Below are 25,536 nucleotides of genomic sequence, written 5' to 3'. Positions count from 1 at the left end.
GATGTTAGTACAATTCCTAACTATAACGTCAATTTAACCAGGTAAGACTTCCACTCGGGTGCTGTGTCCACTTTCAACTGGACTGGTAGCTTGGCTCTTCTTCACAGGAGTCATTCTTTAGTAAGTTCTGTCTTTGAGGTGAACAGGAAGCCTGTTTTCCTGACCCTTGACAGCACTTCCAGAAACCTTAAACTTTGGAAACTAAAGTCGAGGCTTCAGTCCTCTCCTAGGGACAGAGCAGATAGACTGGTGTCTCTTTGCAAGTTCAGTTGTCTTCTGATAGTCTAGGCATGGGATGTATTTTTTTATCATGCACACTATCCAGTAGTTAGTGAAAATTACTGATACATTTATCTAAGGTTAGATTGTTCAAGGTAGCAGAACTCTTTTCAAGGGCGTCAATCTTTACCAAGGGGCCTGCTTTAGGAAATGAAACTCGACCCCTTCCTAACCATAGACAGTTCACTGAAGAACAGAACTTTGAGATAAGTGTAGTCTGTGGGACATAAAAAAGATCATCATTATCATTGCGGAGGATGCTTAAGGGATTGTTCCATAAAGTTAGTGCACAAGAGCCACTGACTTATTTGAAAGTCTATTAGGAAAAGAAAGCAAGCTTCTCTAATAAAATAAGAAGTGAAATTTGTGGTACAGTGAGTCATGAAATATTGAATTAAGGTAAATCACTATACCATGGAACATATATTCAGAATGCCCAAACAAAGGCAATCATATACAATTGATCTAGACTTGCATTTTGTGCTAAACGGGAAGAAACTGCAATAGCCACAGTATCATGATACTGCAGTCATTCAGAAAGTTGTGGAGAGCAATTAAAATTATTTGTTCACTTAATGGGTCAGGAATATTCAAAATACACAGGAGATAGGAAAAAATAGACACGTCCAGAGAAGTTGCAAAACACGTAGAATGAGAGGAGAGCCGGTGAACCGCTAAAATAATTGTCGGTTTTAAAAAATAAACCACAAACTTAATCAGATTCCAGCAACCTATTCGATAATGTTCGCTGTTATATGATTAAGAGTGTATTTAATAAGGCTGAAATGAAATCTGCTAACTTAGTGATTTGAATTTTGAAATGGGTCAACAGTGTTTCAATAGATAATGTTTATTTCTGTGACCTAATTGTAATTCACACTAAGATGCATTTCAGGTTAAGCTCTCTTAACCTATTGCTTCAGGAAAGGTCTGGTCAGACGTAAAAGCCACATTCCAATTGCAAACAATGCGATTCAAAAAAATCACATGGTTAGTGACCGCAAAATGGCTTTTAGGCAGATACAGAACTCATTTTGCGAGTCAGAAAAAACGTGTGCCACTCGAGAAATGGCTATAGCAACTTTTACTTCAATTAGGGAGGAGAACGAAAAGGGCACCGCCTTCTAATCGTGATTCAGTATGGCATGCATCAATATTTGTTTTATAACAATTGCTAACTATTGATCAACATCTCAACGGAGTTGGTATCTTATTCGCAAATGGGAAGGTGTCACCTAAATGGCACCCCCCGCTGGTGATTGCTGGGCCGGCTTTTGGGTGGTGCGGCTGCACCGGGTGCTGACCTGGATTGGGGACGCTGACCTCAAGTGGGCGCTGTACTTAGCAATATCTTAGGAAAGCCGCAATTTAAAAGCACCAGCTGAAAAGTTGCTTGTGCCTCCAGCCTTCAGGAAGCAATTAACATGTCAAGAGGCCTCTTGTGATTAATGTTCCTGCTAGGGAGAGAGATAGGCGCTTTGTCTAGGGGCAGCTTTGACTCGCCATAAAGTAGCATAGAGGGTTAATAAGCCTGCTGAAAAGAACAGAACTATATTTTATGTGGATAGCTTAATGGATTAGTAAAGCCAGCCTTTTCAAGCACTCTAAAACAAATTCATTTATGTGAAAGTGGGGCTTTGGAAAGATGAGGGGCACATTTGCCGGGTGGTAGTGAGGGAATCCGAGGAGGTTGTTATGTGGTGGTGGTGAGGAACCAAAAAAGACTGTCGCAAAGGGTGCCACCAGTTCTAAAGGCGGCCCTGGGTGATTGTGTTGGGTGACCTTTGGGAGACCAGACAGTGATACAGAGGACCACTGTTCGCTCTGCTTGAAGTTTTCCCAAAAGAAAAACTTTTTTTTAAAGCAGCACCAGTTACATATATACTGCACCAGTATATATCATACTAGTGCCTGATTACGGCTTCAGAAGCACAATGTGCTGAATTAATCACCAAGTAGGTCTGTGTTACCTACATTCCTCAAGATATTTAGTCAGAATTCTGGCATTTAGGGGGTCATTCCAACCCTGGCGGTCAATGATTGCCGGGTTGGAGGACCGCGGGAGCACCGCCGACAGGCCTGCGGTGCTCCCAAGGGCATTCCGACCGCGGCGGTAAAGCCGCGGTCGGACCGGCAACACTGGCGGTCTCCCGCCAGTGTACCGCCGCCCTTTGGAATCCTCCAAGGCGGCGCAGCTAGCTGCGCCGCCGAGGGGATTCCGACCCCCCCTACCGCCATCCAGTTCCCGGCGGTCCGCCCGCCAGGAACCGGATGGCGGTAGGGGGGGTCGCGGGGCCCCTGGGGGCCCCTGCAGTGCCCATGCCACTGGCATGGGCACTGCAGGGGCCCCCGTAAGAGGGCCCCTACAAGTATTTCACTGTCTGCTTGGCAGACAGTGAAATACGCGACGGGTGCAACAGCACCCGTCGCACCTTCCCACTCCGCCGGCTCGATTACGAGCCGGCATCCTCGTGGGAAGGGAGTTTTTCCCTGGGCTGGCGGGCGGTCTTTTGGCGACCGCCCGCCAGCCCAGGGAAAAACTTAGAATACCCTCCGCGGTCTTTCGACCGAGGAGCGGTATTTCGGAGGGAGGAACTCTGGCGGGCAGCCTCCGCCGCCCGTCAGGGTCAGAATGACCCCCTTAGTGTGGAGCTGAACTGACAGGTAGAAATTCATAGTTACCGAAAATGAAGCCTTTGGGTTTCAGTTTCATTGTAAAATGTGCTAATAACTACCCATGCATAACCCTGTTGAGGCAAGGAGTTGATATGAGGCAATAAGAAGCAGAGCGTCATCTCAGATGTATATTGGTAGCAAGATGGTATCCATAATAAAGCAGATTTTAAGCAAGACAAAACCCAATTGTTTCACCTATGAGCCTCTGATTTCGGGTCGTTTGTTGTGAGTAAATCTTACTAATAATGCCCCACTCACAGTGAGCACAGTTTGGTAAAAAAAGATTTGAGCTGCAACCTCTAGAGCCCACCTTTTAAAATGAGGTTGGATATTTGCAACTGGGATCTAATTTAAATTGGTTATGGCCATTTTAGGTCCATAAATACATATACCCTTTGATATTGGGTGCTGTGTAAAATCTGTAGTGTTTAAATTATTTTTACAATTTTGGGAGTTTTAGCTTAAATTGTAACATGTGAGTCTTTATGCTTTGGAGCAAGGTCCTGAGGGTCAGGGGCACCCATCGAATGGAGAAACCCTAGCCTCAGGAGCACTGTGGCACCACAAATCACCCCCATCTGAAGTGTCAAACCTGGAAACTATGTTTGCACCCCCACTAGGGAGCTTGTGAGCTGGTGTCAGTGGTCCTGTGACAAAGGGTGCTTAAAGCTACAAGACCATATGTAGCACTTGCCTCCTCTCCTCATGGTCAAAAGAGGCCTCGGTGGGCGAGAGGAGGGATACAGCTGAAGTTCCTTTATGGAACTAGAGGACCAATAATGGGGAGGAGGCAGAAGTAGTGAGACTGTGCTGCTCTCTATAGCATACTGCAAGATCAAGAAATGGAAAGCATTTCTTTTTGGCTCATTGACACATAAAAGGCTCCAGGTGAGATGCTTTCTGTGGGAAGGGTTTCAAAACTGCCAGGTCACCGGAGAATGGAAAAGAGGCGGTCCCACCACCAGCACCACCAGCCCAACAAAAATCTACCCATCAGATTACGATCCACAAATCACAACAGTGGTTCTTACATCGCGGAAAACCACTGGTGGTGTGAACTGAGGCAGTGCGAACCGCAGCGGTCTCAAATCACATCACACTAAACACAACACCACATTAGATAGTTTGAATACCCCAGACCTGACAACCATCCACACACCCGACACACCTACAAACTCCACTATAAAACACACCTCTACACAACCCACAATCCTTTGCATCAAAACGCCACATGCAGCCGCAGACAAGCAAGTTTAGAGAGAAACAAAAAGCAAGATTAAGCACCCATTTACATTTTACTGCGCACACACTACACAAAATATACAGCGCACATTTTACTACCACAAACAATCCACAACAACCGTAACCCAATCTCATCTCAGCACCTACACCTCACCATTTACCTTTTTGTGCAGCCTTTTTTCTTTGAACACTACCACACCGTCTTCACCACCACTACCATGTCCCCACAAAAAACCCACATTTCACAGATGAGGAGTTGAGGGTTAGGCAAAATTGTAAGGGTAGAGCCACACCTGTTCGGAGCACAGGTCCAGCAAACATCAATTGCCAGGAAGATGGAGTTGTGGCAAAGAATAGTCAACAGGGTCAATTCTCCAGGCAGCTATCCATGCACAAGGGAGGACATCAGGAAGAGGTGGAAGGATCTCAGGGGAAGGTATGTTCCTTAGCATCTGGGCACCAGCTAGCGGTAATAAAGACTGGCGGTGGACCTCCACCTCATCTCCCTACTTTCACATCTTGGGAGGAGAAGGTCTTGAACATACTGCATCCTGAGAGCCTGACAGGAATACTTGGTGGGTGGAATCAGGTAAATTCCCACAAAATCCATGTCACTCAATTGTCCTGTCCTGCATGCTCCCTCGCCACTTTAACCCACCCCAGTTAACATACCACCCACTACACCTCTGTCCAAATGTTTCTCTACTTCTCTCTGGCATGCAACATGTCCAATAAACTCACCTGGCTCCACAGCCCTTAGAAATGGCATGTGAAGTACAAGCAACTCAGCACTGCTACTCCCAGAATGTCAAATCCAACCAAAGTGAAAACCTAAACAGTGCACCAAATGTGAGATGTCATGCATGTGAAACTAACTACCAATCTAACCCATCTTGTATGTGCAAGTGTGAAACAGTAAATGCCAATGACAGTAATGCCATGGCCCACTCCCACTATCATCACAAGCAAAACACAACTATAGCTGAGTGTCCAATCCTAATGCCCTAAGGATAAAGAGTCCTAAGATTGTAAATTACTCACTCACCTAGGCTGGAAATGTAGATGCCAAAGTAGATGCACATACAGTACATCCAGTTACAGGCTAATGTCTATTACATACTCCCATACGCTGCCCCTACTCTGACAGTATTGTGCATTGTACACTTCTTTTTTTACCATGTATCATCTCAGACACTTCACTAGGCAACAAAGATGAACACCCATGTCAATAATCAGACAACATAAGATGGTATCAGCAGTCTAATCACTACAAACATTGTTTAACAGCTTCAAGCATGGTGTATGGTATTGAAATAACAGTCGCATGCTGCACTAAGTAAGATTGTGCATCAGCTGTCATTGTCACGTCTGGGGATCATGTTAAGGCACTGTCTGAATCTCACATAACATCAATAATACCCTAAATGTAACAGCAACTCTGTGTTCCGCTTCTCCCACGGGTAACCCTGCCAATGTCACCATGGACAGGATACCAGAGACTTCCATTAACCCTCTAGATGAAGGCCCCAGTGGGGACAACATACCATGGACGTCTGGACACTGAAGATGAAGCTTGCCCATCAGGGACACCTGGTCAGTCAACAACTGCTAGCCTCACCCTGCCCACATCGACTCCTCCCAGCCCTGTTGCATCTACATCACAGACGATCATTAGCCCCCAAACCTATGTCCCACGGACTGTATCATCCATTGTGTGCCCCACAGTACAGGTACCTGAGGCACCTCTTTTCATTCCTGACAATGATGGTCCTTCCGCCACTGGGAGTGGGTACACTGTGCCAGGGCCACAGGTATATGGGGGTAGGGTGCGTGGGAGGGATGGTGTGGGCCAGAGGGTAGGGGCTCAAAGGGACAATACTGACCAGGAAATCATCTGCCAAGTTTTGGGAGCATACAAAAATTCCCAAGGCATGATGGGCCAGGTAACAACCATGATGTGGGAAATCCAAGAGCTGCAGAGTGACCACTACCAGGAGGTCCTGCAGCAGTGGCTACCCTGAGTAGGTCTGCAGCACAACATCAGGCCTCTTCCACTAGTGAGGACTCTTCAGGCCCTTCAACATCTGTGGTTGCTAGTGAAATTGAGGCCCTGCCAGGAGAAGGACATGCCTCAGACACTCTACCCTCTGTAGCAGAGGAACCCCACGCAAATGTGGACGTCCATCCAGACATCCAGGAGGAGCAGATGCCAAGACCAAACCCACTGCTAGGAAGAGAACCTCTCCTGACCTGTTCCCCTTGTGTGCTGCAGATACACCCTGTTGACTGTTCTGAAACCATTCTCCATTTCCCATGGTACTGGCTTTGTGTATCCTAATGGTGTAAAAGCTACCCACATGATTCTAGCCACTATAACTGAACCCTTCTCTGTTTATGTTGTGTTTTTGTAAGTTACTAGTCACACATATTGTTTTACTTTTCACAATAAATTACACTTGAACACAGGTCCTCTGTGTGTGTCATTTATCAACCATGTAGATGTAGCATACAACTGTTATGCATGCCAACTCTGCTATCAATATATCCCTCTGTATTGTACAACCTATGTTATGGACATCACATATTGACTTTATCAGCAGGAGACTCAATACATCACTCCAACACTGACAGATTCAAAAACAGTTGTATGCTGCATCTACACACATTTATTGGTAGACATGCAAACAGCACATAGAGTATAACTGAAAGTAACATCAGGATGTTTGCTAAAGTGTCCGCTAAATCACAGGATACAGAAATTAGAGACATGTCAGTCTTCCTACAAGCCAGAAGGCATACCGATTGGTCCTTTGTATCACCTGGTAAAGCCTTATCACAACCATACGTGAGCTTCCTAATATTCATACCCCATGGTACAGACAGATATCAGTACTGATGGCCTCAGAACAGGGATCTTTCACTTACCTTGGTCACATACCTCTAGGCTTGCCACTCACCTATGTCAGTCCACAGAGACATGCACATTGGTCTACAAAGTAGGAAGACACTGACAGCTAGGTTCAAGGTAGGTTACATACAAAAACCATTGTGATGGTAGAGGCTATGGTTCTACATTTTCACATGGACCAGACACATATGCACACATAAATGACACAATTTGAACACCTCCAGTACACTGCAGATTATCTTGATGGGAAAACACAATTCCACCCCGCTGTCCTGACAGTCTGGCCATCTTAGATACACTCAACATACTCATTGCAATAATTACCTGGTTACAGCCATATCCACTTCTCATGCCTGCCTGCAATTCCCATCTACTTTTGACACTGTCTCTTGACTTGCCAAGGATGAGGAGCCAAACTGGAACGCATCAAATCTGTGATTGACATGGATAAGAGATAGGACATAGCAGAAACCAGTCCTCAGTTCAGGCAAGTCATGTTCACAAGAGTGATTTTGCATTTGCATTAACAAAACGTAACACGGCAGACCATTCTGTTCTGTCCACAATACAAAATTACAGTCTGCATGCATAATTCACTCATAGGCATTGGAGCTACCTAAAACCTCATAGCTGATGGTAAAAGCGAGGTGATATGCTACCCATCAACTCGAGGTTACAAATTAAAATCACTGCATCAATAATACATCATATACCTTCAGTGAGTTTACTTCACTGATTGATGAGATCTGCCCTAAAGTCTCCCGGCATCAGATCTGGATCCAACTGATCACAAAGATCCATGATTGTATGCCTATTCAGACGGTATGTCTTGATAGCATGTCTCTCCTCCATGGTCTGCAGGTTTACTAGTGGGTGGTACATTGGAGGTTGTCTTCCCCTCCTCATGCCAGGGTAACTATAAGGAACATACACATTTTGTATGTGACAAGAAAATGCACACATAATAAACATATACATACACAACTCACATATATCTGCAGTCGAGGTTGCTTACAACATCTGACATCAGTACAGCATATTGCTATGCATCTTATGACACTCCCATTTGTGAACATTCCCTCAATTATCTAATGTGCTATGCATGCATTTTTATCTGTGACTGTCAATGTGTGTTAGTCCAATCAACTTCACATGTGAAACACATTTTGTAGCACATATTCTACACTACAGACGCACCTAGGATGTTTATTATAGGTGTATATTTCTATCACCACAAATCCCTCTGTTACACAGCAGCTTTAACTACTCACATGCAGAAATTTACTACTAAACCTGAAGGCAGTATTTACTGTTATTTAACATATTATAGTTATTTGTTACTGACGTAGATTCCAATACATGAAATATGTTTAAAATGGCAGCCGCCTGACCTACTGTACTGGACATGTGCAAGTAACCTAACTCGGCTAGCGGATATAGTCATGGCGGTAGGCAGTCATAACCAAGGTGGAAATTGCTATTAGAACACTTTGCTGCCTTTGGTAATCTTGGGCCAATGGCGATGTCCGCCGTCAGTGACGGTCCTGTACGTAGTGGATGTGACCGCCACCTTCTGCAGTATTGCGCACTTGACTCCTGACACTGCTGTCAACAAGACCTTCATTACCTGATCTGCTGTGTACTGCCTCTGGGAGCTGTCATGCCACGTCCTGCAGATGATAGGGCCTTAGCCTTCACCCCAGAAGAGCTGGACAAGCTTGTGGAGTAGGTCTTACCCCGGTATGAAAAGCTATATGGTGCACCAAAGCACCATGTGAGGCAAACGGTATACCTATGTTTGAAAGGTGGGGTGTATGATGGTGTACCTGAAATTTAAAGTTCTGCAATGTGTTGTTGCATGCAGATGCTAAATTGTGCATGAGTGTGTACTGAAAGGATGGAAATGTTTGCCTACTTGGTGTCACTGAAGTGTTCTGTCCACTTGTTTTGGCATGGTGCATGTGGACATGACTTTTTGCTTTTGTCTGTGTCATCCATGCAGATCAATGCCCATCAAAAAAAGGGAATCTGGTGTGCTACCGCCAAGCAAGTGAGGACCCTGGGGGATCCACAGCCGGCAGAGCATCCACTGTAGGAAACAGTGGGAGGGCCTGAGACGCTGGGCCCAGAAGACCACAGAGGCCCAGCTGAGGATGTCCTCCCAACGAGGGAGGGGTGCCCGTCGTACCTTGACCACCCTAATAGCCCGCATTTTGACGGTGGCTTACCCTGAGGTAAATGGGCATTTGAGGACAGCACAGTAGCCACAAGGGGGTAAGAACTGACTATACACATGGATATGCCTCTGCCAGTTAATTGTATGATGTATAGGTATCTCAGCTGTGACAACGTGGTAAGTGCTACAGGTAAAGGGTCTCCTAGGAAGACATAGTGCTACAGTTGTCACCATTGACACACAGGTGTACGCATTGTACAGTTCATAGGGACATGCTACTCACCTATGTTAACCAAATAGTATGACAACATGTGGTGGTGCACATGTAACAGGGTCATATGTGTACTTCTACACTGCTATACCTATGAGTAATCTGCTGTGTCATCTTTCCTACCTAGTATTCCACAGTCCATATACCCACTTTGTTAGTTGCCCAGCTATCTGACCACTCCTATTCCAGTGGATCTAGCTCTATGTGCTACATTGGGTCTGACAGATGAGTAATAGGGCAAATTAATCCTGCGTTCTGCAATAGATGGAAACATCATGTGAGGCTGTCATCCCAAACAGGAATTATACATGGCACACTTACAACACTCCCTTTGAGGTGTGAGGAGGTATCCCAATTGCAATGTTTGAACAATACATTGGCAAATGTGATGTTTGATCAGGGTGGACATACTACATAGTGAAATGCATGGTGGTAATAATAGATTAACAGTGCAAGACATTTACATGTTTTTTAAATCATTTTGTACCATGCATATGGTATTGAGACGGTAACGGGCTACCGTGCTGATCCCTTACACCACGTATATTGTCCATGTTACAAAGGGCAGTGTCATACCTATATGGGTAAAACATGTAATGTTTTGGGCCTACATCATGTGTCAATTGGTACTTCATGCCTTTTGTTATGTTGAGGCCTCTACTTTGCCATACATACCTTTGCTAATCTGAGGCTGTTAAGTCTGACTTAATAGTGTAGCAGGTGTTCCATTTGACATGGAAATGTTGGTGAAATGGAATGTGTTGTCAGTCAATTTGCTGGACTCTAGGTGTATGTGTCCATCATGGTTACATTAGAAGTGGGTTACGTAAGTGTCACTTCAGTCTTAAAATGTTAGGTTACACATGTCTGAACAGATGTTAGTGATGTAGATGTTCTGATCTACTTATGTAGAGGTTTCTACTCAGCATGAATAGTGGAATAGTATGTGGCCTTAATCCACATGATTCATGTCCATTGAATAGGAGCTGTTGGTATGCTTCCTGTGGTTGTCTGTGGTTTTATCCTGTGTGCTAAGTAGGCCCCCATTGCTGGACATGACTTTGTTGTCTATGTGTCAATGTATAATATAAGCGGGTCCAGAAACTCTATTTAACCATTTTTAAAAGACTTGTGATAGATGTTCTACTGACATGCTATGTAATTCTATGAAACTCACTATTTGGGTATGCCATATATAGTGTTTTCATCTGAGGTATTTGACATTGTGAATGTTAAGGACAGAGTCACATGCCAGGTATGTGACTGCAAAGCAACATGCTGTGTTGTAGGTGAAGACAGATGAGTTTACTTTCATGAAACATGAGTATTGGTGATGGGCTGGGCAACTGTGGATTAGGTGTAGACATGATATTGTGATGTCAGTTAACAAAATTTGCTCAGGATGATTGTTGTTACACAGTGCTGATCTGTATAGGGAGAGACTTTTGATGTTACCAATGCATTTTGTGCATGAATAGTTTGTGGTACAGCTGAATTGATGGGATGGTGATGTAGTGGTCAGATGTCTGGCTTATGTTTTAGATGAGACTGTTGTCATAGAGGATTGTTGGAAGAATGTGATTGTGACATGATGGAGGCTCTAAATGGATTCTACCTGGGTCTTTTTAAGACACAGATGTGATGTTACTGTTGTGTATGTTAAGAATGTGATGACCCTCTCTTTCTCTCTTTATTTCTCGGCATCAGCATCGGCAGGTGAAGGAGACTGGCACAGCTGAATGGGGAAGCTTCTGGCCACAGGACCCGGAGCGCTGATATTGCCGACACCAAGGGACCCAGTGGCCAACAGGGCAATGGGAGTTCCTCAGGGGAGACAGGATCCAGTTTGTCATCTTTGGAATCCTCCTCTAGTGGACACTCACTGGTGGTGGCGGACCCATCTGCGACCAACCCAGCACCATTTCAGTCTGCAACCCCCCTTACTACCACCGCCCTTGTCTGTAGCTCCCCCACCCAGTTGGCCATGCCCACTAACCCAAGAGGGTGGGCGTCTCCTTTGCCGCAGGCACCTCTGCCCCTGCCCCTTATCAGCCCTGCTCCCCTCAGTGAGGAGGCTATTGACCTCCTGAGGTCCATCTCTGTGGGTCAATCGACCATCATGAATGCCATCCAGGGACTGGCAACTCAAATCCAACAGGGTAATGCGTTCCTGGAGGGCATTCACGGTGCCCTGGCTGGCCTACATAGATCCTTTCAGGCTCTGGCCTCCACACTGATGGCAGCCAGTCATCCTTTGTCTCCCGTTCCCCCCTACACCTTCCTCTTCCCAATCCCAAACCCAGTGTTTTATTTATAAATAAAAATTAGCATGTGCTCAAAGCTCTCCTCTGAAACACACGGCTGCTGCAATTAAATGTGTGAGTATGGAATACTGAGGCAGCGTAATCCTGAAGCCATCTCTGGCCTCATTAATCCATTTACAGCCATTCCCTGCCACTTCAGCTCACTCTTTCCCCTTTCTGACACTTTTGTGTTTTTCTCTTCCCATATGGGTCTTTTGCTTGTAGTAAATGCTTGAGGCAGAAAAGTAGGTGCCGGCCCTCAAAAATAAGTGCCAGTGCTCCGCACTGGAAACAAGTAGCCCAAATTAAGCACTGCCCCAGCCAAAGCACACAGACAGACAAGCATGTATCCACCTCAACATCCAAGGGTAGCTCAGACAAAAACAAGCACCACAAGACACACCACCAGCATGCACACAAGCAACATACACCTGAATACACTGCAACATTCACAACCTGCCCTGACACCCCCACCACCCCTAGCATCACTGACAGCACACCTGTCATGCCTGCAGACACCACACCAACATTCACAGGTCCAGCCACTACACCTGTCCTACCAACAGGTAACACCACAGCAGACCCTCATACAGCCACCCAAGTCACCACACCCGCAGACACCACAACTGCAGACACACCTACATGCAGCACATCCACCATATCTGCAGTCACCACCCCAACAGACAGTCACCCACCCACCACGGCATCCACCAGCACCTCCAATCCCCCTCCTCCCAAGACACATAAACACCCTCATTCACCCACTTAACAGAACCCCACCACCTACAACATGCACCCAAGACATCCACATCAACACCTCAGACAACCACTCCCTCTCCCCATACCCCAAGCCCTTTTGCTATGACCGTCCCAGTGTGTCAAAAAAGCTTTCCTTTCAGAATTTGCCCTTTTCCTTACTCCTCTCCCACCCCATGATACCCCTAAATGGTCTGTGTCCCTCCCCAAGTCTGGTCCTTCCACCTCCAAGACCTACCCTGCCCACCCTGCAAGTTCATATGCCCCTCCCCGTGCCAGAAAGTCAACCCTGACACCTCAATGCCAACCCTCTCCTAAAACTGGGACCAAGCCCTAAACGTAGGACCAAGCCCAAGGCCCCACTACCAAGCCAGATCCCAAAGGCCGCCCTCCAAGACTGAAACCCAAACTCCCCCACCTCCCACCACCAGATAACCCTTGAAGTGCATACCTGTGGAAGTTACATGGCAGTCAGGAGTCAAGTTCGGGGCACACATATGTGCACTGTGTGCATTGAGACTTTTTATGATGGACTGGCCTATGTCCTCTGTTTTAAAAATGTTATGGTTCTAATAATTATTTGAACCAACCAACTGTTGGTTTCCTGGTTACGTCTTTGTCATGCATTTCTTTCCCTAGTATGGAGTTGTTGCTGGCTTGTGTGTCTGTATGTGTGTGTGTGTGTGTGTGTGTGTGTGTGTTCTGCTTGGGCTACGTGTGTTGGTTAGGCAGTATGTGAGGTTGTGTGCATGGCTTTTGTCTGAAAGTGGTAGCTATGCGTTGTGTGATTAACATTTGTGTGTCCGAGAGGTATTGATGTGTTGGTATTATGTGTTGATTGTGTTGAGATGTGTTTGTTGGTGTGCAGTGTGGCTATGTGTGCTTTGACTGCGTGCATGTTTGAAATGTAGATACGGTGTTCTTTGTAAGTCGATCGGGAAGTAGTATGATTGTGTATTTGTAGGTATTTTATGCCTGTTGGTGTTATGTTGTGATGTATGTGTGATGTGCACCTGGGTAGTGTCCCCTGTGGATCCCTGCCAAGTGATTGCAGATGGTGCGGTTATATTGTGTTTGTGATTTGTTGTGGTGTTGTGTGGTTCTGTGTGAGAGTGGGCCTGTGCAGTGTTTCTGTGCGTACCTGTGTGTGTTTGTGACATCTGTATGTGGTGTTTGGTGGCCCTGGTGTGTTTCTTGTGTATATGCGAGTGTGTGTGGCTGTATGTGAGTGTGCGGTTACGTGTGGGTGTCAACCACGCACCCCCTTCACGAATATCAGTTGTGCGAGTGTACATAAATTGACAGTCTACGACAGTAACAGGTAGGAGTGTGTGCTTTCTGCTGCTGTCGTCATCATCATCACAGATTCTGAAGTCTTTGGGCGAGCAGGAGCAGCGGGAAGACATGTAGTTCTTTATCCATGGCGGCTCCAAAGGAGTATGGCTTCCTGAAGATGAGTGTCTCCTTTTATGCAGTTGGCTTCCACTGGGGTTTCCGTGGTGGTGCGACCGTGGGGGAAACCTTGGCGGTGTGCAACCTTGTAATCTGTCTGGCAGAAGCATGATCTCTGCCGCCCTGCAGGTTTCAACCATTGCCCATGGCGGCCAGACCACAGTGGGGGTGGCAACATTGCTTTGGCTGTATTCTTTTGTGAATACCGCCATGGTCATAATCTGGCGGTCTTCTCCCCCAGCCTGTTGGCACTACGACCGCCAACGGCAACATGGCGGTCCTGAGACTGTCAAACTCATAATGAACCCCTTGGTCTCTTGGGTCCTGGGAGGTTGCTAACTATAAATTCTCTGACCACAAACAGTGGATGGTTTTAGAAGTGTGTGGAAGAAGGATGGATGTATAGACACTGGAGCATCACTACAAAAGTAGGTGTATAAAGGAGTGGCTGGATATATGAAATTGTCCATACATGGATGAATAGTTGATTAATTGTTGGTGTGTGATAGGATGAATAGATGGTGTGTAAGTGCTGAAAAATGATACACAAAGGTTTACATACAACACACAGCAAAAAAATAATTATGTGAGCTTGTTCATGTTTTTGAAGAAGGCTTAAACTGCAAGGTTTATTTTACCTTGAGCCCATGTTATAACCTGTGAATTTAATGACAGTGCTCTGCCTAGTGTAGCCCCTGCACTTTACTTTTTGTTTCATATACATCCATTGATACAGGTAATTAAGGTAACCTTCAAGCCTGGAGATAGGAGGCAGGACATTGCCACCTTGAGCAATCATACTTTATCCCGTACCTTCTAATCCTGTTGAGAGTTGTTGACCTAGAGGAATGTTATGTTATGTGTTATGTGTTAAGTTGCTTGTATAGCGCATGGTTACCCAAAGGCCTCCCAGTGCTAGAGGACAAATCTCCATAATCCTGGATACATAACAAAACATTTTAGAACAGCCAGGTTTTTAATGCTTTTCTGAAAATTGAGTTCATGACTGGTCAACCGAAGGCTATGGGGGAGGGAGTTCCACAGTTTAGCACCAAGATAAGCCATTGTGGTACCTCCCCATCTTGATTTATTAACTCTAGGTACAGTGGCTAATGCTGCTGACGCAGACCTGAGTTCTCTGGTAGAAGTATAAAAAGACGCAAGGGTCTTTAGATGTATGGGACCTCTATTGTATAGTGATCTATGGATGCAGCACAGGGTTTTAAACGCTAGGCGCTGTTCCACTGGGAGTCAATGGAGGGTTGAAAGGGCGGATTTAACTGAACCATGCTTTGAAATTTCTAAGAGAAGCTGGGCTGCGGCGTTTTGAACTACTTGTAATTTCCCTTTGACAGATCTAGGAGAGCCAAGAAATAGTCCATTGCCATAATCCAATCGAGAAATGATGAGGGCCTGAATGAGGAGTCTTTTTGTCAAAAACAGTATAGCAAAAATCTTCATTATACTGAAGCAGGTGGCAGAGATTTCTTTAGCTTGGTATTCCAAAGTAAGTTGGGAATCTAGCCAAACTCCTTGACTTTTGACAGGATTCTCAGGAGCAGGCAGCTCCCCCAAAGGTATAGGCAACCTAGAGTTTGTGCCCGGATGTGGACCCTGACCCAATATCATTACTTCTGTTTTATCTCCGTTTAGTTGGAGCATACCTTCATTCATCCATCTTGACACTGCCTGTAGGCAAAGAGGCAATGTGGATTCATCAGGGCCTGAATTAGAGGAAAAAGATACCACTAGCTCAGTGTCATCTGCTTAAAAACTAAGGAGATTCCAAATGGCTCCACTATCTTGGCCAGGGGAGGCATATATATTGACTAATGTAGGACTGAGGGAGGAACCCTGTGGCACACCACAATTGCAGTTAAACCTTCTGGAAAGATAAGAACGATCAAGAACCTGAAATGATCTTCCCTTCAAAAACAACAAGAGCCAGCTAAGTGCTTCTCCCTCGATTCCCATCTCCTTCACTCTCTGACACAGCAAATGGTGATCTACTGTATCGAAGGCCGCACTAAGATCAAGGACTACAATCACCGTGAGGTGGACGGCAATCAGAGCAGATTCAGTGTTGTGTAGAGGTCTGAAACCCATTTGGGTAGGAAGAAGGATATTGTTATCCTCTAGGAATGTGGTGAGTTGAGCATTAATATGTTTGTCTAATATTTTGGAACGGGAAGGAAGTAGCGATATAGGTCTATAGTTTTTAAGCACTGATGCATCCAAGTTCGTTTTTTTCAGCAAAGGTTTGCCTATAGCATGTTTCCACTGGTCAGGAACGGTGCTTCTAGATATGGAGAGATTTAAAAGTTCAGTCACAACAGGAACGATGACTCAATAGAGGAGCAGAGTCTAAAGGAGATCCTGACTTGAGAGCTGAGAGGTAAGAGGCAACCTGATCAAGTGAGATATGAGAAAATTGTGAAATAAAGGCAGCACATTTGTGGCGAAAGTCTGCCACATCTTTCGGGAGAGGCTTACTGTTCGAAAAACTTGAATAGACGTCAGCAATTTTTTGTTGAAAGAACAGTGCTAAATTGTTGCTGTGTTCTTGAGAGGCTTCAACTAATTCACCTTCAGAAGGTGATTGTAAAATTTCTTTGAGTAGCCAAAAAATCTCTTTAGAAGAGTAGGAAGATTGTTCACTCCCAGCAGCATAGTAGGTATTTTGGGCTAATTTGATTTCAGCGTGGTAGAGTCTAATCGCCTTCCTATATTCTACCTTTAAAACCGGCTCATAGGTTTTTCTCCATCTTCTTTCTAAACATCTGCATTTCCTTTTAAGGGTTTGCAGGTGGGGAGTAAAACATGGAGCGCCAGCTTTCCACCAGCTCCCCTTTTTTGTGCTATAGGGGAGTAGAGTATTTAAGCAGTCCTTAATCCATCCATTAAACAATTCTGCCCTGATGTCATTCATATCAAGAAAAGTGGGTTTATGTTTTTTCAAGATATCGATCCAGTCGCTAGCATTAAGTTTGTGCCAGCGCCTGAAAGGTTGACCTATTGACTGAGATGGTCTGCATGTGGTAGAGGTGGCTAGATTTAGAGAGATTAACAAATGATCTGATCAGGCCAGAGGAAGAGGAGGTTTGGCAACTAGGCCTACTAAATTACTAAAGACTAGGTCCATGGTGTGTCCTTTATCATGGGTAGGGCTTCTGACCAATTGATCCAGCTCTAATGCCTCCATGTCAACAAGGAGGCCTTTGGCTGCAAGGTTATCTAAGTTGTCTACGTGTATATTAAAATCACCGAAAATCGTGAAATTGGATCTTTTACATATTAATTCAGCCATCTGATAAGAGAAAGAGTGTAAGAAATTATCCGGTGGGCCAGGAGAACGATATACCAGGACTCTAGACAACGTATAATGGGGGTTTAGTGACATTGAAAAAAACATCCTTTCACAGTCAGTTATCTGAAGCAGCCGAGATATAAGCTTAATGGATTCCTTGTAAATAATAGCAATTCCACCCCCTCTTGAAGTGGTTCTGTCTAAACTTGTTATTTGATACTCTTGGGTTAAAGCCAAGTTCACATCCGGCAAAGATCCCTCATGCAACCATGACTCAGTCATAAACAAGGCTGCAGGAGAGACGTCACTTAAAAGAAGATTGATGTCTAGTTTATGAGCCGGTAACGATCAACAGTTAACCAGCAAAACAAATGCTGTTTGAGTGTGCCTTGGATGATGGGTCTGCTATCACTTCGAGTTGTGGGGCCCACAAACAGGAGGGACAAGGCCACTTATTGTTGCTAGGATCAGGACAGGATTGACATAGATCGGATGGTGGTGACCTAAGCAAATCGAGAGCCTCTGAGGAATAAAAGGGCCCCTTTCTTTTAGCAGGACTAAGGGGTCTGACCCCTGGGCCCGTCCTGGTGCGGATGGGTGCAGATGGGCTTGCTTTAGGCGCGCCTTCGGAAGAAGACAATAAGGGGATATGAGGGCATGAATTTAACTTTGTCTACCTTTAGCCAGTTCATGGTCTAGCTTTCTGTCGCCACTGAATGCTGACTGGGCATAGGGCAGGGGTCTAGACAAGTATAAATGAGAAGTGGCAGCACTGACATGACCACCTGCCTTCCATTCCATTCATAATCTGGTCTTGCTCATCTGCTTCCTGAACCAGTCAATCATTCAGCATGTCTTCAGAAGTGACTCTTGGACCACAATATAATGGAAGAAAGCTGTGGCCCGGAGATGCAGGTTTTGTGAACACCTGTGCCCTGTATCTACATACGAACCAGGAGGGAGTGTGCAAACCCTGCTGCCTGGTGCATACTTAGTCCAACCCAAATCATTCCAGACTGAGTCAGCATTTACCAGGACCAGAGGATGTAGGCTAGAACTGTAATGTGTTGGGTAGAGGCCAGGGTCATACTATCACTCCATCCTGACTCTGTATGCCCTCTGCATACCTCATATTTTAATGGTTAAAGGTATTCATCATCTCCCATACCAAACATTTTTCAACCTTTCATTCTTTGTGCACCTTTTCTGTGCTGGGGATGTAATGGTTACGTCCACCTGCACAGTGCTCCTGTGCCCAGGAGCTACCCATTACGTCCTGGCACATGAGCTCGGAGGGAGTAGGCTTCCTTCCCACCCCCTCCAAGGGCAGGGATGGAAGGGGAAGCCCTTCCCCTTCCACCCCGACCCCCCGATTCCCCCCAGTAACAACTGATGACGTCAGCGCGCAATCATCAGAGGCCACATCCCATTGCGCTGGAAATCGGAAGAGAAATGCAAAGCATCTCTCTTCTGATCATGTGATGGGGGCCTGAGAGGCTTCAAAGGGAAGAAAAGGAATTTCCTTCCCTTTGAAGTCTCTCAGAGCATTTCAGCAGCCAGATCGTGAAGCGATCTGGCTGGTGAAATGCCCACTAGACACCAGTGAATATTTTCAAAAAATGAAATTGGCAGAAGGGGAGCTACGCCTTGGGCAAGGGTCACTGACCAGGAGGGCAATTTTTTTCAAGGCCTTTTCTCCCCCCCTCCACCCCCCCCCCAGGGGCGGATCGGCCTATTCTTATTAGGTGATCTGCCCCCGGGGAGGGCAGAAACCTCTAGGCATCAGGCATCGTTTTCTTTGTTACTGTTTTTTTTCTGTTTTTTGAAGGTAGGGAGCTACCCCTTAGGAAGGGTCGGTCCCCTAGGAGGCGAATTATATTTAGGCCATTTTTGCTCTGCGTTGAGGCAGATCGGCCTATGTTTATTAGGCCAATCTGCCCCCAAGGGGAGCAGAAACCACTAAACACCAGGGAGTTTTTTTTTAAAGCGAATTTCACGCCAGGGGTGCGACCCCTTAGGCAAGGGTCACTCCCTGGGGGGCAAATTTATTTTAGGCCATTTCTGCCCCCTTGGGGGCAGATTGGACTATTTTTATTAGGCTAATCTGCCCCCAAGGGGGGCAGAAACCACTAGACACCAGGGACTTTTTTTTATACTTGCGCATAAGGGGAGTGGCCCCTTGGGTAAGGGGCGCTCCCCAGGGGGGGAATATTTTTAGGACTTTTCTGCCCCCCCTGGGGGTAGATCAGCCTATTTTTGTTTGGCCAATCTGCCCCCAAGGGGGACAGAAACCACTAGACATCAGGGATCTTTATTTTTTTGTGTCAATTTCACGCAAGGGGAGCGACCCCTTAGGCAAGGGTCGTTTCCCTGGGGGGGAATTTATTTTAGGCCATTTCTGCCCCCTTGGGATCAGATCAACCTATTTTTATCAGGCCGATCTGCCCCCAAGTGGGGGCCACTAGGCACCAGGGATTTTTTTTGCACAATTTTCACGCAAGGGGAGCAACCCCTTAGGCAAGGGTCGCTCCCCGGGGGGGGGCAAATTTATTTTAGTCCATTTCTGCTCCCCTTGGGGGCAGATCGGCCTATTTCTATTAGGCCTATCTGCCCCCGGGGAGGGGCAGAAACCACCTAGGAACCAGGGTTTGGTGTGTGTGTATGTGTGTGTTTTGTTTGGGGGGGAAGGCCCTTGGGCAAGCGTCGCTCCCCATTGGGGGCACATTATTGTTGGCCATATCTTCCCTCTTTGGGGACGTATTGGCCTACTTTTGGAAGGCCCATCTGCCCCCAAGGGGGACAGAAAGCCCACCAGAGATCAGGGAAGATATTTTTTTTCAAAATAAGAGGGTGGGTTTATGGCCATACCCCCACCTCAAATAAATGGTGACAAAGTTGTTCTGCCCACCATTGGGCAGATGGGGTAATTACCCATGATCCACACCCCGGGAGGGGCAAAAAGTCTACAAGATGCCAGGGAATTTTAAAAAAAATAGTGGGGTGGTGGCTACCAACCTGTGTGGGCCTTGTTATGCCCCCACCCCAACTGAAGGGGGTAACAGTCTTTCAGCTCTCCCCCGCATACTAAAACATCTTATCCCACGGCAACCAAGAGGACATTTGAATATTTTGGGGTTTTGTTTGACATTTGGCCATGAGAGCTTGGCTAACTCTCAAAATCGTCCCACTTGGAATGGTGAGGGCTGCACTTTATGGACTTTGGGACGCTGCGATGTAGAAAAATCCACAAGACCTAGACACATCTGAAAACTAAACATCTGGTTGATTCCAGGGTGGTGTGCTTCACATGCACCCTCACCATTTTCTTACCCACAAAGCCCTGCAAACCCCCAACTTTGCAGGAAGTCACACATTTTTCCCACATTTTTGTGATGGAACCTTCCCGAATCTACAGGAATCCACAAAATTCCTACCACCCAGCAGTGTCTTATCTATACCGATAAAAATTGTACCACACTTGTCAGCCTAAAATTGTTTTTTACAAGCTGCCCTTTTGGACCCGCTATGGTTCCCCCCCAATTTTGACATGTTTTTGGCTCTTCCCTGTCACAAGCACTTGGTCCACCTACACAAATGAGGTATCATTTTTACTGGGAGACTGAGGGGAACGTTGGATGATAGGAAATTTGTCCCGGTGCGGTGATCCCACACAGAAATGTGGGAAAAATGTGAATTTTAGCTAAGTTTGAGGTTTGCTGAGGATTCTAAGTAAGAAAACATTGGGGGATCCACACAAGTCACATCTTCTTGGACTCCCTCAGGTGTCTAGTTTTCAGAAATGTCTGGGTTTGGTATGTTTCCCTAGATGGCTGCTGAACCCAGGACCAAAAACACAGGTGCCCCCTGCAAAAACAGGTAGTTTTGTATTTGATAATTTTGATGTGTCAAGATAGTGTTTTGGGACATTTCCTTTCGCAGGCAGTAGGCCTACCCACAAAATGAGGTACCATGTTTATCAGGAGACTTGGGGGAACATTGTGTGGAGGGAAATGTATGGCTCCTCTCAGATTCCAGAGCTTTCTGTCACCGAAATGTGAGGAAATGGTGTTTTTTTATCCAAATATTGAGGTTTGCAAAGGATTCTGGGTGACAGAACCTGGTGAGAGCCCCACAAGTCACCCCATCCTGTATTCCCCTAGGTGTCTAGTTTTTAAAAATGCATAGGTTTGGTAGGTTTTCCTAGGTGCCGGCTGAGCTAGAGGTCAAAATCCACAGCTTGGCTCTTTGCAAAAAACAGGTCTGTTTTCTTTGAGAAAATGTGATGTGTCCATGTTGTGTTTTGGGGCATTTCCTGTCACGGGTGCTAGGCCTACCCACACAATTGAGGTACCATTTGTATTGGAAGACTTGTGGGAACGCTGGGTGGAAGGAAATTTGTGGCTCCTCTCAGATTCCAGAACTTTCTGTCACCAAAATGTGAGGAAAAAGTGTTTTTTTAGCCAGAGTTTGAGGTTTGCAAGGATTCTGGGTAACAGAACCTGGTGAGAGCCCCACAGGTCACCCCATTTTGGATTCCCCTAGGTATCTAATTTTCAAAAATGTGCAGGTTTGGTAGGTTTCCCTAGGTGCTGACTGAGCTAGAGGCCACAATCCACGGCTAGGCACTTTGCAAAAAACAGGTCTGTTTTCTTTGGGAAAATGTGATGTGACCACCTGGTGTTTTGGGGCATTTTCTGTCACAGGCGCTAGGCCTACCCACACAAGTGAGGTACCATTTTTATCAGAAGACTTGAGGGAAATTTGTGGCTTCTCTCAGATATCAGCACTTTCTGTCACCAAAATGTGACAAAAAAGTGTTTTTTTAGCCAAATTTTGAGGTTTTCAAAGGATTCTGGGTAACAGAACCTGGTGAGAGTCCCACAAGTCACCCGATCTTGGATTCCGCTTGGTGTCTAGTTTTCAAAAATGCACACATTTGGTAGGTTTCCCTAGGTGTGGGCTGAGCAAGTGGCCAAAATCTAAAGCTAGGCACCTTGCAAGAAAGACGTCAGATTTCAATGTAAAAATTTGATGTGTCCATGTCGCATATCCTGTCGCGAGCATTAGGCCTACCCATGCAAGTGAGGTACCATTTTTATCAGGAGACTTGGGGGAACACAGAATATAAAAACAAGTGTTATTGCCCCTTGTCTAGTATGGGCAGTCCGGAAGTCAGAGATGTGCAAATAACCACTGCTTCTCAACACCTTATCTTGTGCACATTTTGGAAATACAAAGGTTTTCTTGATACAATTTCACATTTTTTATATTTCACCAAATTAACTGCTGTATGCCAGGTATACAATGAAAACCCGTTGCAAGGTGCAGCTCCTTTATTGGCTCTGGGTACTTAGAGTCCTTGATGAACCTACAGGCCATATATATCCCCGCTACCAGAAGAGTCTAGCAGATGTAACGGTATACTGCTTTTGAAAATAGGACATTGCAGGAAAAAGTGGAGAAAAATAGCTGTTTTATTTCAGCTGTCATTTTCTGTAGGAAACCCTTGTAGGATCTACACAAATGACCCCTTGCTGAATTCAGAATTTTGTCTACTTTTCAGAAATGTTTAGCTTTCTGGGATCTAGCATTGGTTTCACACCCATTTCTGTCACTAACTGGAAGGAGGCTGAAAGCACAAAAAATAGTAAAAATTGGGTTTGTCCCAGTAAAATGTCAAAAATGTTGTTGAGAAATGTGGTTTTCTGATTCAAATCTGCCTGTTCCTGAAAGCTGGGAAGATAGTTCTTTTAGCACCGCAAACCCTTTATTGATGCCATTTTCAGAGAAAAAAACACAAGCCTTCTTCTGCAGCCCTTTTCTCAATTTAAAAAAAAAAAAAAACGAAATGTTTGCTGTATTTTGGCTAATTTCTTGGTCTCCTTCAGGGGAACCCACAAACTCTGGGTACCCTGAGAATCCCTAGGATGTTGGAAAAAATGAACACAAATTTGGTGTGGATAGCTTATGTGGACAAAATGTTATGAGGGCCCAACTAGCCAAAAAAGGCTCAGAACAAGGGGGGGGGGAGGCCTGGCAGCAAAGGGGTTAAGGAAATATGCACAAACCCACCAATGAAAAGAGTTTGTGGTATCAGCAACTCATAACCAAGATGCAACATTCATTTGCCCTTCTTCATGCATGCATTCTTAGCAAAGACCAATGACATCACAATCCAATTTTTCAGCTTTAAAGTTATAATCTTCTCTGAACCTGGGGCTGAAAAAAATCAAACCTCCATGTGTTTTTGTGTCCCGACAGAGAATAGATGCAGATATTGCCCAGCCAACTGGCTTCAACATTCTGAAAACTGTTATTACTTTATTGTGGACCAAATGAACTGGACTGACAGCCAAGACCAATGCAAGAGGATGTTGTCTCAACTTGTGGTAATCAAAAGCCAACAGGAACAGGTAAAAAAGTTTAGAGTAAATAAGATAGGCCACAGCTGGCACTGGCCCAGCCATTTGTGTGTTCCAGCGATGAGCAGCCTCTCTTATGGTTTTTATCTGAATTAAGTGTGATTGTCAGGTGGTCGAGGCATCAGATTGCCTCTGTCACGAAACTCTCTTCTTTTATTTAGCCTTTCATACGGCAGGAAGACATTGTTAAACCCTGCAGGCATGTGTGTTTGGGTCACCAGGGTTGTAAAAATTCAAGTCAAGAGACTATTTTCAAGCAGTCCCGAACATCAAAGGCCGAGGAGCAATTAACCTTTCGATGGTCACTGGTTTACAGTAGCCCTTGAAATATTGGGAATACAAAGAAATAGGAACCATTTAATTGGGAATAATACATTTGACTTAAATATGATGAGAAGAAACAATAGAAAAACGGCGATGTCATGGTTGTTTTTTTCTGCATGTTCACCCTAGACTTCCTCAATTGTTAGGTGTCCTATTTTAGGAGTCTCGTAAGCGTGACACAGGTTTTCAGTGCCACAGAGCTTGTGATCTGGCTCTAAAAGGCTACTGGCAAAATTGAGTTCACGCAATCATCCTATTTAGTGTTTCTGATATATTAGTCAATAGTGCAGAAAATGGACGAATGGCATGGAAGTTAAATGTCGTTCTTAGGATACAATGTGTATTTTTACCATCTACAGATGATAAAGCTATATGGCTGCCAGGGGCATGTTAGAAAGGGCGTATTTGGTTGGCTAGGGTATGTATCTAAGCCAGGCAGAACCCACCCACTGTAGACAGGGCAAGTTAGTTACACCTGCACGATAATCCCTGCTCACCCGCTTGGTAGCTTGGCACAAGCAGTCAGGCCTATCCCGGAGGCAATGTGTAAAGCGTTTGCACAACACACAAAACACAGGTGACGCACTATCCCCACCACAAAGGAAAAACAACACCAAGTTATATACAAATAAAATTTATTGTACACAACATAATTAGACCAAACACAAATTGTCACTAATACCCTGCTACCTAAACAGTTGTCAGAACGTTGCCCAATAGTGTTACTCAGAAATCAGCAGTAGTCACACATAACACACAGGTTACTTATTATTTTGCAACGTAAGCAGTAGTAAGGAAAACATTACTATGGAAATGCACTTGTCATAAATGTATCATAAATGTCCAGACCAGGAACATTAGAAAACATATGGCAAGTCATGAAAACATATTAAGATAGAATGCCCATAGAAGGAACATTTGCAAATATATATGGCAAATCAGGGAAACATGTTACAAGTGCCCCAAAATGGCACGTTGCTGGTAAACTGTACCTTTCTTAGATTCATTGCGTAGGCACCTCGAGTGCCATGAAGCAAATGCAAAGGGGCCTCGGTGCTGCTCTGTGCCAAACGGGGGCCGCTCTGGTGATTGAGGAAATAAGGCGACAACAGTCTCTGCCGGACCCCCAGGGCTATGACCAGCCCTCCCTGGTGGGCCGAAGCAAAGCAACAAAGCAAGATTTAAGCCAGATATTCCATTAACAGGCCTAGGCACCATTGAAATATTTTTTTTTAATGCTTGGTAAAATTCTAGCAAAACAATTCAGTTATTTTCCACTCAGTGTTAGAAACCGAATTTAAAAATAAAATGTAGATAATTAATAACTGTAGCAGGAAAGTAAGTTTGTAAAACTGTACTTTGTGCTGCCTGAGTCAAAGTAGGTAAGAACCGGTTTTACCCCCCACCAAGTTTCTGGTTG

General features: G+C 45.2%; 1 protein-coding gene across 1 annotated transcript in view; it reads left to right on the top strand.

The window, feature by feature from the left end:
- The window catches only part of LOC138247388 (CD209 antigen-like protein C), a 177,705-nt gene that overhangs the window by 94,074 nt on the left and 58,095 nt on the right, over positions 1-25,536 (top strand). Inside the window, exon 4 of the mRNA XM_069202038.1 lies at positions 23,632-23,783. Within this exon, the coding sequence (XP_069058139.1) occupies positions 23,632-23,783 (152 nt within the window). The remainder of the gene's footprint in view (positions 1-23,631; positions 23,784-25,536) is intronic.

This window comes from Pleurodeles waltl, chromosome 7 (genome assembly GCF_031143425.1).
Source record: "Pleurodeles waltl isolate 20211129_DDA chromosome 7, aPleWal1.hap1.20221129, whole genome shotgun sequence".
NCBI lineage: Eukaryota > Metazoa > Chordata > Amphibia > Caudata > Salamandridae > Pleurodeles > Pleurodeles waltl.
The sequence above is the reverse complement of the archived record's forward strand: the minus strand, read 5'-3'. Positions and strand labels throughout refer to the sequence as shown.